Source organism: Phyllobates terribilis, unplaced genomic scaffold, assembly GCF_046119375.1.
Source record: "Phyllobates terribilis strain yellow unplaced genomic scaffold, ASM4611937v1 Scaffold_4__5_contigs__length_816908805, whole genome shotgun sequence".
Taxonomy (NCBI): Eukaryota; Metazoa; Chordata; class Amphibia; order Anura; family Dendrobatidae; genus Phyllobates; species Phyllobates terribilis.
In genome coordinates, this window is record NW_027362764.1 from 701,796,505 (window position 1) to 701,814,461 (window position 17,957).

Here is a 17,957-nt window from a genome sequence, read left to right on the forward strand (position 1 = left end):
AAAACCTGTTGACAAATTCTCTTTAAGAGGATGAAGATAACATTGCTCAAGCCATTGAGCGATGCCAAATGAGTGGTTGAACTACACTTTTTTTGTACCGTGATATCTGAGTCAAGATAACCTTTGTTAGATCTGTATAACTCTACATCAGGGGTGGGGAACCTCAGGCCCGAGGGCCATTTTACAACCCTCAAGCAGATTCTTGAGGGCTACAGTGCTTCGGCCGGTAACTGTATGTTGACGGCCGCCAGCCCTTTAGTTTCTTCTTATTCTGTGAGCATGCACATGCAGCGTTTCATTGCACGCGCGTTGAGGTGCGCGCAATGAAAAAATTACATCCCGACACCAGTGCTAGCGTCAGGATGTACTTTATGGGCGGGGTTAGCACATGAAGTATGATATAAATATCCAAATGGCCTTTGGTAGAAAGAAAGTTCCCCACCCCTGCTCTACATGAATACCATTGTCAAAAAGGCTGCAGTGGTCGCTTGACGATATAGGACTGAAGGACTAGGAAGCATGAAATTTTGAATATAAAAATAGTGAGACCAGAAGGTGAGGTTGAATGTAGGTGGCCAACTCAGACCCAGCCATGGTGGCCAATGCCTATATAAATTTTGCAGGTAAATCATACAGCCACTAGCGACCACACGTGGGCATGATTTATTTGCATGCGCTCAGCCGCACCGCTTGAACTTTCCTTTTTGTTATTTTATACCATCTTTAACAGATTTATTAGAGAAGGAATACAACTGTAAAATACTATTTCATTTATAATGTTCTCGTTTCTAAAAAAAAAAAAAAAAAAAAAAATTAATTAAACCTAATCCCAATTTAACGCTCCAACACGTCATCCGATGTGTCACGAGAGTGCGCCGTGTCAGGAGGGCATACGAGGTGAGTACATAACAAGTAATAAGACCATGGAGGCAAACAAAAGGGTAAGCACCATCATAAATAAGACGGCTAAGTAATAGCATACGGGTGCTAAATCTTTATGAATATTTATATTAATGGTCCGAACAAAGCTACACGGAAAAAAAAAAACGAAAAAAAAAAAATCAATGAAGTGGAAAAAATGATGGCAAGCAATTAAACTTGAGTAAACTCAACACAGAAGGCAGATTTGTACTGTATCCAGGCCAAGAAACGCCATGCTTTATTAATTACGTGGCGCAGTAATGCTTTGTTACCAGTAGCCCCCGTGTCCCACATTCCACGGGGAGATTGCATCCCCGGGTGGCAACCTTAAGCTTAAGGTCACAACTCCCGTGTTTCACAGTCGGCCATGTTTCCAATTTATTTCCTCTGCTCATTAAACCACTGAAATGTTCTGTCTTGCTCCTAACAGATGGCTCTTTCAAGTTCTGTTACTGTTCCAGAATCCTTAGAAGGACCTCGAATTTGTGTACATAAAACAGGAAGCTTACAGAAGACAAAAAAAAAATCCCAAAGATGTGCACGCTGCTGTCCGATGCCAGACAATCTGGAAACCATGGCCGCCTGGAAACAGTTCCATCAAAGTGACAGAAATCATTACACTGGTGTTGCTGCAATAAACAGATTTTCATTCCACATGGTACGTCGTTTCTGGTGCTGAGGAAACTGATAGAACGCAGTGCAACGTCTTTTTTCTTTTTTTTTTTCTCGTTGCTTCATCTAAAACTAATTGATTCAATCGTTGCAGAAATAGAAAACCCTCGGGCTGGAGAGCAACTTTACATTTTAATAGCACAATATTGCAAAGTTATTGCCTGCAATATCGGAGATTAAAAACAGGCGGAGGGAAGACTTCTACAAGGTAAAATTATATAGGGAAGAAGAAACTAATATTTTTTTCACGTCTTTATTCACAAAACCTTTAAATATTGGATAAGCAGGAAGAAAAAAAAAATACACAAAAAAAAATAAATCATTCAGGAACTCTAGGTCAGGATTAAAATTGTGCTTGTATCCAACTGGAAAGGACATATGGAGGAAGTCCTGCGAGGAGCAGATGGAAGCAAATCCAAGGTGTTATTAATATCAGGAATGGCAAGAAACTGAGGACTGGCAATTGCCAGGACAAATCAGAAAAAGTATTTACAAAGCTACTTGACAGTTTTGCTTTGGTTTTAAAATTTTACTAAGAAATGTAAACCACTGTGGAATTTTTTTTATTTACTGTGTACTTTTAATTTTTTAACTACTGTGGAATGGAATTTTTACATTTATTTTTATTATTTTTCTGGGTTTATTTTCTGTATGAACAGAGTAAACCTTATATGTTTATGCTATTTGGATCTGTTTTCTTTTTTTTTTTCAGTTTGGTATTACTTCTTGGTATAGGAATTTTTATTTTAGACTATTTTTTTTTATTCGGAAGTTGTTCAAATAGGCAGTAGTACAGCCGGATTCCTACATAGAGAGCCACTAACCTGCCCGCAATGAGCTTTAGTACTAACCCCGTTGACCTGCTCGGCTCGGCACGTGTTCTCAGAGGCAAGGAGGAAGAGAGTCGCATCCAGAAACCGTTCACACAAAAAAGCCAAGTTCACACATCGCAGATTAGCGGTGCAGAATTACACACCGCAAATCCACAACTACTTACAGTACAAAACAAATAATTGCCAAATCCACAAGTAACACATGCGGATTCTGTCTGCAGATTCATTATTCATTGTGGATTTGCAACCGAATCCGCAGCTGAAATATTCCACAATGTGCGAACACAGCCCAGGTTATTTCCTGTGACAATGAAAGGATCAGGCATGTTGAAATCCAGCATGCCTGATCCTGTTTTATTTGAACATCTACCACAGTGAAACAGTCCAGACACCAGTAAGCACATTGGATTGCTAACTGTTCCTTACAAAATCAGAGTTTGGCCACTATAGGAAGCAATTCATCAAAATTTTGACCTTCCTAAATGCACAGCTTTACTTTCATACAAATCCAGAGTGGTCTTCCTGCCTACCAAAAGCTGATTTTGGTACACACACCAGTCTAACTTGTAACCCACACTTTTTAAATAGATGGTTTTTCTGTATCAGCATTCTACCAGCACTATAGATATTGGAACTTCCTTGCTTTCACTTTCCAGGAAGCACTGTGCAAACCAATGTCCAATAGTGTGCCTGAAAGTCTGTCTGCCTGTCATACCTGTATGCAGTTTGACAGACAGGAGAGCAGGAGCGAAGCAATGCAAACCTACCCCTAATTCCTGAATTCTGAGTCCGTACAATAGATGGATTATACATAACAGGTGGTTGCAATAGGCAAAAGTGAGCACCTCATTGGCTGGCACTTTGGGGGGGGATCTTCGGGGGGATAACACAACCTTGTGTTTAAATAAAGAGATTTGCAGACTGACCATCACGTTATCTATTAAATGAGATTAAATTGTGACAAATTCACTAAAAAAGTTCTACGAAACTTTTGAAGAATAGAAGCAAGTGTATAGAAGTTATGGAGAGAGGGGACTGATCATAGACTTATCGTGGAACATTCCTTTAAATAAAAAGCTGCAAAAAATGTTATTAAAGAGGTGTCCACTACTTTTTCATAGGATCGGTCATCAATGTCTCATCGGTCGGGGTCCGACACCAGGCAGCCCCGCCGATCAGCTGTTTCCGGTGGCGGCAGCCGCAGCCCGGAGCTGCTCAATTTCGGAGCTGCTCCATCCTCTGATAGTGGCCACGGCTAGGTACTGCACATTCGCCACCTACTGATCTGAATAGGAGGCAGATGTGCCGGGTGTTGGATCCTGACCGATCAGACATTGATGGAACCTCTGCATTATGTAAAGTTCTTATGAATGTTTGATGGACAGTGTGGCAGAGGTTTATATTTATAGTTTTCTGAAAAATGGACAATTTATTATGCAAACCGCCCGCTCATAGGGAAAACTATCGGCATTTACAGATGTTTCTTCTCACAGCTGCAGAAGCCAATCCTCCCAAAACATCACAGCATATACTAATTAGAAGAGCACAAAACGTCACAAAGAAAACATCAGTCCCCAGATAGGGGGACATGGACGCTGTCAGGGGTCAGCACTTCTCAGACATAGGAACTGATCACACAGGTCTTTACCAGAGTTTGTAGATCCTATTCGCTCACATAGTGACTGTCAATAAGGCACATTTTACATTTTTACACAAACTGTATGAGCTGAACGTTTAGTAAAATAATCTAAGACGCTATATAAACGACAAAGTACGGAAACAAATACTGAGCCTTGGGCGCTACCGGCAGGGCAAGTCTAGATGGAATAGAAAGTGGATCAAGAAATAAGTAATATGAATAGGTATTTAATTGTTAAAATATTACTGAAAAGTATAAAAAAAAAACACAACAGGCATCAAATTAGTAGTGGTATAAAGTCCATGCAACCTGTTTCAACACTGCACTGATGTGTTCATATATTGACCTCTGCATGGCACGTTTTTCCTATTATATGATATAGAATGGCTATTTTTTCTGTATATAAATGTATTCCAGCCAGATGGAAGCCAAAGAGACAATATGGAAGGAAAGGACATATGTTCTCCTTTATTTCTGAATAGCCAAGGAGGCTTAGTGACACCATTTTGCATAAAGTGAGCGGAAATGTACATTTTTTACCCTAAAGCAGCAGATTATTGTGCACAGGTCACATTAAAGAAGCACTTCTCCTCCCACCAATTTTTTTTTCCCTCTCATTATATTGCGGTCATAATATAAATATAGCATTGTGTACTTACAATTGCTCATTTTGCCTTTCCACAGAGATAATTTTTCTCTCTTCCATTAGGTCTAGGACATTACATGATTAAAATGTGACTAGCTGAATCCTTCTAACTTCTATATAGAAACAGGAAGTTTCTTTCCCTACATGAGTCATCACTGTAAAAGTCCCTGGCAGAGGGAGGAGGGAGCAGCTGGGTCAGAAGTTGAAGAGGGGGATGACTCATACAGGGAAAAGAGACTTCCTGTCTCTACATAGAGGAGACAAAAGAGAAGAATTAACTGGGTAGAAAGGAAAAATGAGCAATTCTAAGTACACAGCGCTATATCACGTGATGACTGCAATATATTAAGAGGATAGAAACTTTGATGAGAGTGTTTCTTTAATGTGAGACTAGGACCGGTATTTTATTAATCATTGCCTTCATGTGCAGATTTGATTAAGTGATTTTTCTGCATATTAGGGTGCTCGGTGCACCCTTGGCGTGGCCCAGAGAGGCTCAATGCACCATTCTGCCCACTATCTTTTGCATATGGCTGCCTCCCTCTGCCTTGATTGACAGCGGCGGCTTGACTACATTCTGGGGAGTGCACTCACTTTTGAAGTACCGAACGAGAGCCCTCGCTCTTCTGTGCTGCAGTTGATTTGCTACACCTGGAAGTGTACCTGATCGGCCACAGAAGAGAGGGCAGTGTGACCGAACCGATGACAGACGCTGAAACATGGAATTACTCACAAAGTCAAAATCGCCATCAGGAGGAACCTTCCAGTTGTCGGGAAATACATTCTTGGATATGTGGTACTGGTCATGGACATTCCGGTTGTGGTTCTCGTGAGGTTTATTTTTGGAGTCTTGCTTATCAAAGTAGTCCATGAAGGAAGGCCGCGGTGCTTGGGGAGACGTTGCGTTCCCTAGTTATTAAAAGAAAAAAGTTTATTGCACGATAAAGACTTGAATAAACGCTCAATATTGTAAAATACCAAATTTCATCACTCATACAGAAATGATGACAATAGCGACTACGACTATAAGCCACCAATAGAGCCACCATATCCTCACTTCCACCAGCACAGAAAATACATACATAACATATGGACAGTAGTACATTTTTATCTCCTCTTCCTGGGGTAGGCTTAGCAGAAGGGGGCATTCTCCAATCTTGGCCTGGCAAAGTCATAATCTCACCAAAAATTGTGGTAAATCATACAAGAAATCTACGCCAGGCATGACCTCTTAATGAATGTGGCGCACCTTACGCCTGAGGACTTTCCTTAAAAGAAAAGCAGTCCGGTTCCTCAAGGTCTCAAAGCTGTAAACAGTATATTTAACTGTGTTGTTCCAAAACTATGCTGCTATAAGTGGCAAAAACTCTTTATATCACCGCTTATGATTTGCTAATAACCAGGGACCAGTCCAGTTTCAGGTGCTATAATCACTCATCCTCAGCGTGATTGACATCTTTTTCAGTCCCTTGTCACAGCTTCAGTGCAAGGCGTTGCATGCCCCACAGGTGCCCTTTACACTGGAGTAGGAAATGTAGGAAATGCCAGTCTTGGTGACTGGAAGTAAATGAGGGAAATTCTCTGTACAAATTGTAGCTGCTATGAAAGAACTGATGGGCAATTCCAGAGCACCATTACCAAAGCTACTGAGCTGTGGCTGGTGAACAACAAGGGAAAGGGCAGCAGCAGTCACTGTAAACATCAGATTGACAGGAGCTCTGGGAGTCAGACCCCTAAGGATAGGATCCTTGAAGGTAGATAAGAGAAATGTACTGTGTATTGTTTCACTTATCTTGTACTTGAACCACAATCTGTTTAAACCAGGTGACCATCTTTAGCAGTCATTCACATGAGAAGGCTGTTGGCCGAATAATCCTCCTATACACAGAGTGTCAGCCGAACCTGTCGATAGCGGCGGGTTTGGATGACATAAGTCTAATGTCCATGTGGGGGCTTCCAACTCTACCCCCATTAGATGGGGTCTTGAGATAAAGTAGACAGCTAAGTGAGGTCTCGGCCAACAGATGCAGAGTTTCCCCGAAAATAAGATATTTTTTCCTCCAAAAGATGGGATAAGGCTTATTTTCAGGGGATCCCTTATTATATTTTTCCATGAACAAAAATCCACATTTATTCTTGAACAAAAAGAGTCCACATTTATTCAAATATAATCATGTCATCACACAACGCACATACATACACATATACACAGGTGCTTCTCACAAAATTTGAATATCCTCAAAAAGTTAATTTATTTCAGTTCTTCAATACAAAAAGTGAAACATATTATATATAGTCATTACAAACAGAGTGATCTATTTCAAGTGTTTATTTCTGTTAATGTTGATGATTATGGCTTACAGCCAATGAAAACACAAAACAAGTCATTATCTCAGTAAGTTTGAATAATTAATAAAAAAACACCTGCAAAGGCTTCCTAAGCGTTTAAAAAGGTCCCTTAGTCTGTTTCAGTAGGCTCCACAATCATGGGGAAGACTGCTGACTTGACAGATATCCAGAAGGCAGTTATTGACACACTCCACAAGGAGGGAAAGCCACAAAAGGTCATTGCTAAAGAAGCTTGCTTTCACAGAGTGCTGTATCCAAGCATATTAATGGAAAGTTGAGTGGAAGGAAAAAATGTAGTAGAAAAAGGTGCACAAGCAACCGGGATAACCGCAGCCTTGAAAGGATTGTTAAGAAAAGACCATTCAAACATTTGGGGGAGATTCACAAGGAGTGGACTTCTGCTGGAGTCATTGCTTCAAGAGCCACCACACACAGACGTATCCAGGACATGGGCTACAAGTGTCGCATTCCTTGTGTCCAGCCACTCATGACCAATAGACAACGCCAGAAGTGTCTTACCTGGGCCAAGGAGAAAAAGATCTTGACTGCTGCTCAGTGGTCCAAGGTGTTGTTTTCAGATGAAAGTAAATTTTGCATTTCATTTGGAAATCAAGGTCCCAGTGTCTGGTGGAAGAGTGGAGAGGCCACAATCCAAGCTGCTGGAGGTCTAGTGTGAAGTTTCCACAATCAGTGATGGTTTGGGGAGCCATGTCATCTGCTGGTGTAGGTCCACTGTGTTTTATCAAGACTAAAGTCAGCGCAGCTGTCTACAAGGAAGTTTTAGAGCACTTCATGCTTCCCTCTGACGACAAGCTTTTTGGAGATGGAAATGTCATTGTCCAGCAGGACTCGGCACCTGTCCACACTGCCAAAAGTACCAATACCTGGTTTACAAACAACAGTATCACTGCGCTTGATTGGCCAGCAAACTGGCCTGACCTTAACCCCATAGAGAATCTATGGGGTATTGTCAAGAGGAAGATGAGAGACACCAGACCCAACAATGCAGACGAGCTGAAGGCTGCTATCAAAGCAACCTGGGCTTCCATAACACCTCAGCAGTGCCACAGGCTGATCGCCTCCATGCCACGCTGCATTGATGCAGTAACTGATGCAAAAGGAGCCCGGCCAAGTATTGAGTGCATTTACTGAACATACATTTCAGTAGGCCAACATTTCAGATTTTAACCCCTTAAGGACCTTGGGTTTTTCCATTTTTGTTTTTTGCTCCCCTTCTTCCCAGAGCCATAGCCTTTTTATTTTTCGGTCAATATGGCCATGTGAGGGCTTATGTTTTGTGGGACGAGTTGTACTTTTAAACGCCATCACTGGATTTATCATATTGTGTACTGGAAAACGGGCAAAAAATTCCAAGTGCGGTGAAATTGCAAAAAAATGCAATTCAACAGTTTTTTGGGGTTTTCTTTATCACTTTCGCTGAATGATAAAACTGACCTGCCATTATTATTCTCCAGGTCATTACGAGTTTGTAGACACCAAACATGTATAGGTTATTTTATATTTAAGTGGTGAAAAAAAATCCAAAGTAAGCTAAAAAAAAAAAAAAAAAAAAAATGACGGCAATTTCCGAGACCCGTAGAGTTTTTCGCAATCTGGGGCCGGGTGAGACCTTATTTTTTAGTGCCGAGCTGAAGTTTTTATTGATACCATTTTGCGATAAATACGATGTTTTGATCGCCCGTTATTGCATTTTATTGCAATGTTGCGACGACCAAAAAAACGTAATTCTGGAGTTTAGAATTTATTTCTCGTTACACAGTTTACCGATCGGATTAATTTTTTTTTATATTGATAGATCAGGCGATTCTGATACCAAATGTGTGTATGTGGGAATTTTTTTTATTATTATTTCATTTTGAATGGGGCGAAAGGGGGGTGATTTAAACTTTAATTTTTTTCATATTTTTAAAACTTTTTTTTTTTTTTACTCTTTCTGCATGCTTCAATAGTCTTCATAGGAGACTAGAAACAGCAGTTTCCTGATCGTTTCTACTGCATACAGGCGATGAGCAGATCGCCTGTATGCAGGAGAAATGCTCCTGTGCTATGAGAGCCGACCACTAGGGGGCGCTCATAGCTAGCGAGACATGACAACCACAGGGGCTATGCCCACCCAGCAGTGACCCACGATCACGTGACGGGGGTCACCGATGGGCGGGGCTAAGGCCGCGCTTCCGGCACGGAGCTGTTAAATGCCGCTGTCAGAGATTGACAGCGGTGTTTAACTGGTTAACAGCCGCGGGTGGATCGCGATTCCACCCACGGCTGGTGGGGGCTGTATAAATCAGCTGACATGTGCCCGGTTCAGTGCGGGCTCAGCGTTGGAGCCCTCACTGAACCGGGGGTGATGGCCTGGGGCGTACTACTACACCCAAGGCTTTAAAGGGGTTCAAAACATTTTTCAAGCTGTTGTTATGAAGTATTCTAATTTACTTTGATAATGACTTTTGTGGTTTCATTGGCTGTAAGCCATAATCATCAACATTAACAGAAATAAACACTTGAAATAGATCACTCTGTTTGTAATGACTATATAATATATGAGTTTCACTTTTTGTATTGAAGAACTGAAATAAATTACATTTTTGAAGATATTCTAATTTTGTGAGAAGCACCTGTATATATACACCCACATACCAACCTGTACTCTTCAGTTCCTCTAGACTCCCACAATTAAAGGATCTTTGGTGACATCATTGTCACATGATCATGATGTCATCAAAGGTCCATAAACAGTCAACCTCAAAATAGAAATGCGGGGGGCCCTCAAGAGTGTAGTGACCACCCCACCCCACAACCCCAGCACTTACTGCAACTAGGGATTATTTTTGGAGTAGGGCTTATATTTCAAACAATCAAAAAATCCTGTAAAATTATACTATTTATTCCATGGCGCTTTACATGTGAGAAAGAGGTATACATAGCAAAAACAATTACAATAATCTTGAACAAAACGTGACGGCAACTGGTACAGGAGGAGCGAGGACCCTGCCCGCGAGAGCTCACAATCTACAAGAGATTGGTGAGGATACAGTATGTGAGGGTAGAGCTGGTGATGCAGTGGTATGGCGGAGCAGTGGTTACTGCAGGTTGTACACTTGTCTGAAGAGGTGGGACTTCAGGTTCTTTTTGAAGGTTTCCACAGTAGGCTAGAGTCAGAAATCTTGTATGCGATTGTGGTAAGAGGAGATAAGAGGGGAGTAGAGAAGGAGATCTTGTGAGGATCGGAGGTTGCGTGCAGGTATGTACCGAGAGACTAGGTCAGAGATATATGGAGGAGACAGATTGTGAATGGCTTTGTATGTCATGGTTAGGGTTTTGAACTGGAATCTCTGGGTAATGGGGAGCCAGTAAAGAGATTGACAGAGAGGAGGAATAGTGGGGGGGACAGGTGGATTAGTCGGGCAGCGGAGTTTACGATAGTTTGGAGGGGTGCGAGAGTGTTGGAAGGGAGGCCACAGAGCAGGATGTTGCAGTAGTCGTGGCGGGAGATGATGAGGGCGTGCACTAGTGTTTTTGCAAATTCATGGTTGAGGAATATGCGGATCTGGGAGATATTTTTAAGTTGGAGTCGGCAGGAAGTAGAAAGGGCTTGGATATATTGTTTGAAGGAGAGGTCAGAGTCCAGGTTTACCCCAGGAAGCGAGCTTGCGGGCCTGGGGAGAGTGGACAGCCATTGACCTTGATAGATCGGTCAGTTGGGGGGGTTGAGTGAGATGGCGGAAAGATGATGAATTCTGTTTTATCCATGTTAAGTTTTAGAAATCTAGCAGAGAAGAAGGATGAAATAGACAAATCGGGTCTAGAGAAGTAGATCTGTGTGTGTCATTGGCATAGAGGTGATAATGAAAGCCATGAGACTCTATGAGCTGTCCCAGGCCTAAGGTGTAGATGGAGAAAAGCAGGAGTTACAGAACTGAACCTTGGGGAACACAGACGGTTAGGGGGCGAGATGAGGTGGTGGTGTGTGAATGGGAGACACTGAATGTCCGGTCTGTTAGGTATGAGGAGATCCAGGTTTGTGCCAAGTCTGTGATGCCGAGAGATCAAAGAGTCTGTAGTAAGAGGGAATGATCCACTGTGTCGAAGGCAGATGACAGGTCTAGGAGGAGGAGGACAGAGTAGTGTCGCTTAGATTTGGCAGTTAGTAGGTCATTGGTGACTTTGGTCAGTGCAGTTTCAGTAGAATGTTGCGGTCGGAAACCAGATTGTAGGCGGTCGAAGAGGGAGTAGGAGGAGAGGTGGGAGGACAGCTCAGAATGGACGTGTTGTTCCAGTAGTTTTGAGGCATATGGAAGAAGTGATATGGGGCGGTAGCTAGTCAGAGAGGAAGGGTCAAGGGAGGGCTTTTTGAGGATGGGTGTGATTGAGACATGTTTGAAGCATGAGGGGAAGATGCAAGTTGTTAGTGACAGGTTGAAGAGGTGAGTTAGGGTTGGGATGAAGATGGTGGTAAGGTTTGGGATGCGGTGGGACGAGATTGGGTCAAGTTTACATGTGATGAAGTGTGATTTGGAGATTAAAGAGGAAAGTTGATCTTCCGTAATGGTGGAAAAGGTGGTTTTGGAGGAGGGTTTAGTGGATATGAGGAGGGGCTGTGGGGACTTAAGGCAAACGCTTTGTCTGATGGTGTCAATCTTCTGCTTGAAGAATGAGGCAGTCTTCAGCTGAAATAAGGGGAGAGGGTGGAGGGACTGGGGGACGCAAGAGATAATGTTGAATAGCTGTTTGGGGTTGTTAGACAGGGAGGATATGAGAGATGAGAAGTATGTTTATTTTGCTGCAGTGAGTGTGGACTTGAAGGTAGTGAGGGACTGTTGGAATGCGATGAAGTGCTCATTGGTGTGGGACCTTTTCCATCTACGCCCAGCGACCCTGGAGGCCCGTCACAGTTCTTTAGTTAGGCTGGTGTGCCAGGGTTGCTTGTTGATTGTGCGAGCTTTGGTATGTGTGAGGGCGGCGACCCAATTGAGAGCTGCAGCTGTTGTGGTGTTGTATAAAGTGTCAGCAAAGTCTGCATCATGTAAGGAACTAATGTCTGTAAGAGGGAGAAGAGATTCAGAGTGTGAGTGTAGGTCAAGGTGTTTAAGATTTCTGCGAGGGTGTGCAAGTTTGTGGAGTGGGGATTGAGGACCTGGAGAGGAAAGGGTAGAGAATGTAAGTAGGTTGTGGTCAGAAAGAGGGAGGGGTGAGTTGCAGAGGTTAGACAGGGAGCAGAGGCAGGTGAAGATGAGGTCCAGAGTGTGGCCATCTTTGTGGGTGGCTGCGGAAGACCTCTGGGTAAGGCCTAAGGAGGAAGTGAGGGATAGAAGCTTAGAGGCAGCTGGGAGGGAAGTATGAATGGGGATGTTGAAGTCACCCATGAGGCTAGTGGGGATGTCAGTAGAAAAGAAATGAAGTAGCCAGGTGGTGAAGTGGTCAAAGGAGGGACCCTGGGGGACAGTAAATGACAGCCAGTTGGAGGGGGGAGTAGATGCGCAGACAGTGCACCTCAGAAGAGGGGAGAGTAACGGAGGGCAGCAGTGGGATTTGGGTGAAGGAGCAGTTATCTGATAGGAGGAAACCTACTCCTCCACCATGCTTGCCAGTGGGGTGTGGGAAAGGTGGAATCCACCGTACGAAAGTGCAGCAGGAGAGGCCATGTCGGAGGGGGTGAGCCAGGTTTCAGTGATCCGGAGGAAGGAACGCTTGGTAGTGATGAAGAGATCGTGAATGTAGGAAAGGTTGTTGCAGACGAAGCGGGAGTTCCATAGAGCTCCTGTTAGAAGGACTGTGGAAGCGGGGGCTGTGCGGATGGTTTAAGGTTAGAAGGGCTGCAAGAGTTTGTGATAGATCGTGGGTAGAAGGTGGAAGTGACTGTGGGCATCTGGTGAGGAGGACCAGGATTTGGGGAGATATCGCCAGCAGTGAGGAGGAGAAGAGAAAGTGTTAGTAGATGGGAGCAGGAGAGAGCATGAGGTGGCTGTCTGTGTTTTGAGACACAGGATAGAATGTTGAGGAATAGTTCTGAGGAGGAGGTGAGATGAATGGGGATGATGGAGGGAGAGCTGAAGAGTTACTAGGGATTAGGGGTGGTTGTAAAAATTGAAGGATTAAGGGGGTGCGAGTGAAAACAAACACAAACATTATTTACTGTGACTTAGCATCCAGTTCCCTTCAGGTTCTATACATGTATAATTCATATTTCTCACACTTAATCAATGGACACACTTAAGGTGATGGACACAGACTAAAGTCTAGCAGACTCCTAGTTCACAATATATTTGCTAAAGAATGCATTCAGCTGTGAACCAGAGGGGAGTGGTCTGCGCTCATCTTGACCAGCTGATTAAGGCTGAGCCATATGCTGGATATTCAAAAGCCAAGTAAACAGTCATAAATAAGAGTACGGGGTAGTAATTGAAAGTTGAAAAACATACCATTAGTATATAGGAGCAGGGAGGTACAGAGAAATCAGCATGGAAATCAGGATGGGAAAGCTGGGTCACGTATCATTAGTATATAGGAGGGCTTATTTTCAAGGAAGCCCAGTATTAAAAGGAATCTGTCAGCAAGTTTTTGCTATGCAAGCTGAAGACAGCATGCTGTAGGGGTTAAACCACAGATTTCAGCGATGCATTTCTTATCAAGCTCAAGCTTGGTGCTGTTGTTTGCTTGCAATGATTGCTTTAGCACCAGGAGCTCATGGCCCATTTCTGCGCTGAAAAAATGCACAAAAAACTCACATAACCTTAGGCCGGGTTCTCACAGTCTGTGTTTTGATCGCAATACCTGAAATGAAACTTGAATTAAAAAGTTTGGGAACTGTTTGTACCAGTCCTTTCATTCTACTCATTAATCCCAATATTCTCATGTGGGTACAGACCTTCAATCTCAGCGAATGCAAATGACGGCTCGCCGAAACCTGACAAACTCAACACTTTTTATCCAAAGTTAACTGGAGTCTCCAGAGGAAGACAAGTACAAGACATGTCAAGGCAGGCAATGAAAATCACAGACACTTCTGTGGAGAAAGCTATCAGCCCCGGCAACTCCAGAAATTGTCCATTCAGGAGATATAATTAGATCTGCACTCAATACACAGTATTGTTATTCTTTAAAGTCCAAAGCTGATAGGACTTGAACATTTAAAGCAGATGTGTCATCAAATTCTACAATGCAAGCTGCATACTTTATTACATAGATCTTCATCCTGATGAGGCTGGTGTCCTTATTTGGAAAATGATTCTCATAAAGGCCATATATTTCTGATAAAGTAATAATATTTTTTATTTCTATACCGGAAACATATTCCGCAGCACTTTACAATTAAAAGGGAACTTGTACCAATAAGCTAAGACATTATAGAGTAACACAAACGGTAATTCACCATACTCCGAGAGGAGTGATGGTCCTGGTAAAAGATTTTATGAGACCAGCTATAGAACTTAATGCTCACGTGTCCAAATGTATTCAGTTTGTACTGAGCAGTGTGACATGTCAGCAGAAAAAGGGAGGAGGGACACTGAGGAGCTGTCAATCAGGTTAAGTGGGTATAACTCAAGTTCACACTTTCAATGAGGATTATACAGCCATTCTGACATGAATTTTCAAAGTAAGTACACTAGTCTCGTCAGGTCTAAGATCTATTCATTAATGTATGCAGTTTGAATTGAGAAATCTGGTGACAGATCCACTTTAAATATCATACATGTTTAGGGTCAGTGCTTAGTAAACAGACCAGCTAGAAAAAGAATATGCATTGGGAAGTATGAATGCCCCCAATATGTAAAGAACATGGAAAACTCGCAGCTAACTTTTCCTTTATCATAACAAAAAGGGGGACTCATGAAGAAGCATACTGCTTGAACATGCGAAACGCGCGTCGGGGGGTAATTTCTTTCTGTGCTGACCTTCCATTTGGTGTCCTATCACTGGTATGGTGTTATGCAAATTGTTACCATGGACTCAGGCATTGCCTTATTATACTGATGACCATTGTGTCTGAATGTCATTCACTTTCATATGGACTGTGATGTAGTATCTGCATGATATGTTGAGTGGCACCAGACGCATAGCTAGCCATGCACTGTCTTAATCTTTTGATTATTATTGTTTATGTCTATTTGTAACTTTTTATATTAATAAAATGTAATTTTTTAAGCTTTCAAAACTCCATTTGGTCTCCCTGATTCTGAACATGCTTATGCATGGAGTTAATACCTAGGACATTTGAGGCAAATTAAGTTTTTGGTGTTCTTATAGTCTCCTTTTTCTCTTGGATAACAATGTACCTGGTGGATATTGGTTTTCAAATTTTCTTAAGTAGTAAAATGAACACTATGACCGCTCCAAGCCAGCGCCTGATAGAACAGGCAGGTAGTTGCCGCTATTTGTATCTACCTGCCTGTTAGTTTTTTGGCTCATAGTAAAAAAAAAAAAAAATTGCCTGAATATCCCCTATTAATGCCTGATTCAGACATCAGATTTTCACTTATATGTTCTATTTGTGATTTTCATGGACAGAACATGCACATGTTATATGGACTGAACACGCACGCGTTATCTATGGAGCAGTTCACATGTTGATGGTGTTTTTTTGCAGGTCGTGTGACCACAAAAAAAAAAAAATTACAAAAGACATGTCTGTTTTTGATCAGAGATAAAAATTTCCTACAAAAGTCTACGGGCACATGAAAAATCATGTATGTATTCAAATGTAAATAAGATTGGAATGGGTAGAAGAAACGGAAAACCATAACTCCAATAAAATAATCAGAATAAATATTGAGATTAATTCATTAATTTAGCTATCGAATGGCAAGGATAAAAATATTAGGTATGGGTGGCAGTCAGGTAGAAGAAGCCAGGTTGCAGTCTTGCATGAAGCAGAAGGTTTGAGTCTCCGCAGAGCCTCTGTATACTGTGAGTGTACAGTGCTGCAGATGGACATTTACCATGGACGGTTTGTGAACGGCAAAATCCCAACCCACGGACAGCAAGAATCAGAGATAAGATCCGTTATTGAAAATGTGTATGTTTCACTCTGTAACACTGCAGTGTTTCAAAAGAGAGCAGGATACGAGGTGACTAGGAGGACTAGTCAGGGAGGCACGTGCCTGCCCGCTTCTCCCTGCCATGCTCGGCTAGGCTGACGATAAACGGGTCTGATCGGGCTGCCAATCGCCTGATGAGTGAGCAAAATGATCATTGATCAGAAAAGGTCATCATTCTCGGCAGCGCATAGTCCTTTATAAACAAGAATAATGACCGTCTATGTGATCTGTTACAGATATTTAGTGCACATATGAATCACGGTCGGCCCATCTATTAATGCATTTACATCACCGCTGATTGGCAAATATTTAATAATCAGTTGCCTTTTAACACAGCATGGTTGGCTAGTGTAAACACAAAGGGGTTATCCAGGACAATTTCATTTTATTTTTTTTTACTACGGGCCTAAGAACTAGTTGCTAACTATCTACCTGTTGTGCCCGGCACCAATCTCTGCCGACACAGATTGCTCCTACAGGCGATTTAGCTGCTTCGGCTGAGGTCACGTCAACAGATGAGCAGCTTCTCTTCTAGGGGAGTGACTGCAGATATCATGCTGATTGACAGCCATCTCCCCGCTGCCTAACTGCGGAGAGCCAGCTGTCAATCAGCAGGACGTCGGCCGTCATGCCCCGTCAACAGAGCAGCCAAGAAAAAGAGCTGCTCTGTTGACGTGGAGAAGCTGAATCGCTAACAGGAGCAGTCAGGGACTGCTCTTAGCCTGGGATAACAGGCAGTTGCCCATGTTAACAAATACCTGTCTGTTTTATTTTACTATGGGTCTAAAAACTAAGCCATGGACAACTCCTTTAAGTTCAGCTCAAACTTTGATGTGGACCAAAAATCATCTTAAAACGAGAAAACGGCAGAAAAGAGTGACAAACACTATTGACAGAACGAGCTCACTGACGGACCCTTCAGGGGCTTAATTCTGCAGCTAGCAATGCACAGTGAAGCAGAGAGGCTGGAAGCCAAAACAAACAAAAAAAAAACTAAAAAAAATTATGAAACTCTTCAATTCTGCAACTCAGCAATTTTTTTTTAGGTCAAAATACACTCTTCTACTAAACAATAGTGATGAGCGCGCGTGCTTGCCACTCGAGTGAGCATCAAGGTGATGGGGTGCGCAATGAGAATTGTTGGTACTAACAGTCGCGAAACATTGCAAGGCGGGATCTCGAGCATAACGCTCACTCACTTGAGTCGCTCGCTCATCACTACTAAACAATAATTCAGAAGGGGTCTTTAAATATTAGAAAAAATTTTTTTAATGAATTAAACAATCCCCTTAATAGGGATAATTGCTTAGTCACAAACTGGTTAACAATGGGCACTGATGGAAAGTCTCTCCGCACAGCAATGAATAATAGATTTGTCTTCCATAAAAGCAAGATGAACGCATAAACAATCCGCGGCTCAATGCTAAGGAATCTAGGAGAGTAAAATGACGACACCATTACAAGTGATGAGCGCAGAAAGCAGCGCTGATTACTTGGACTGATTTATTCCGCACTTGAGTACAAGTGTTAATCCTATTTTCCGAGTGCCTCCCATGTGAGAAAATAGTTTGGGGTTGTTTTCCACGATTCAATACTTCTGAGTGATCGCTTATTGGAACGTGTCTACTTCTCCTTTCCAAAATCTTTTTAGCACGTAGGTTTGGAGGGGGATTAACGCTGTACATTAAAACACAGATGCGGAATAACTTATTATTCCTGGAGCAAACAAAGAACTTAAAGCTTCAAGAGTAGAAACCCCCTAAGTGTATGTGAAAACAATTAATATTAATTTAGAGCGTTAATAATTTACATCTAGCCAAGAGCTGGAGGAAAAGAGCAAC

At 42.4% G+C, this 17,957-nt stretch overlaps 1 protein-coding gene across 1 annotated transcript in view; it reads right to left on the reverse strand.

Annotated features, from left to right (window-relative positions):
• Window positions 1-17,957, reverse strand: part of STK3 (serine/threonine kinase 3) — a 231,141-nt gene that overhangs the window by 53,081 nt on the left and 160,103 nt on the right. The window contains exon 10 of the mRNA XM_073679611.1: window positions 5,445-5,620. Within this exon, the coding sequence (XP_073535712.1) occupies window positions 5,445-5,620 (176 nt within the window). The remainder of the gene's footprint in view (window positions 1-5,444; window positions 5,621-17,957) is intronic.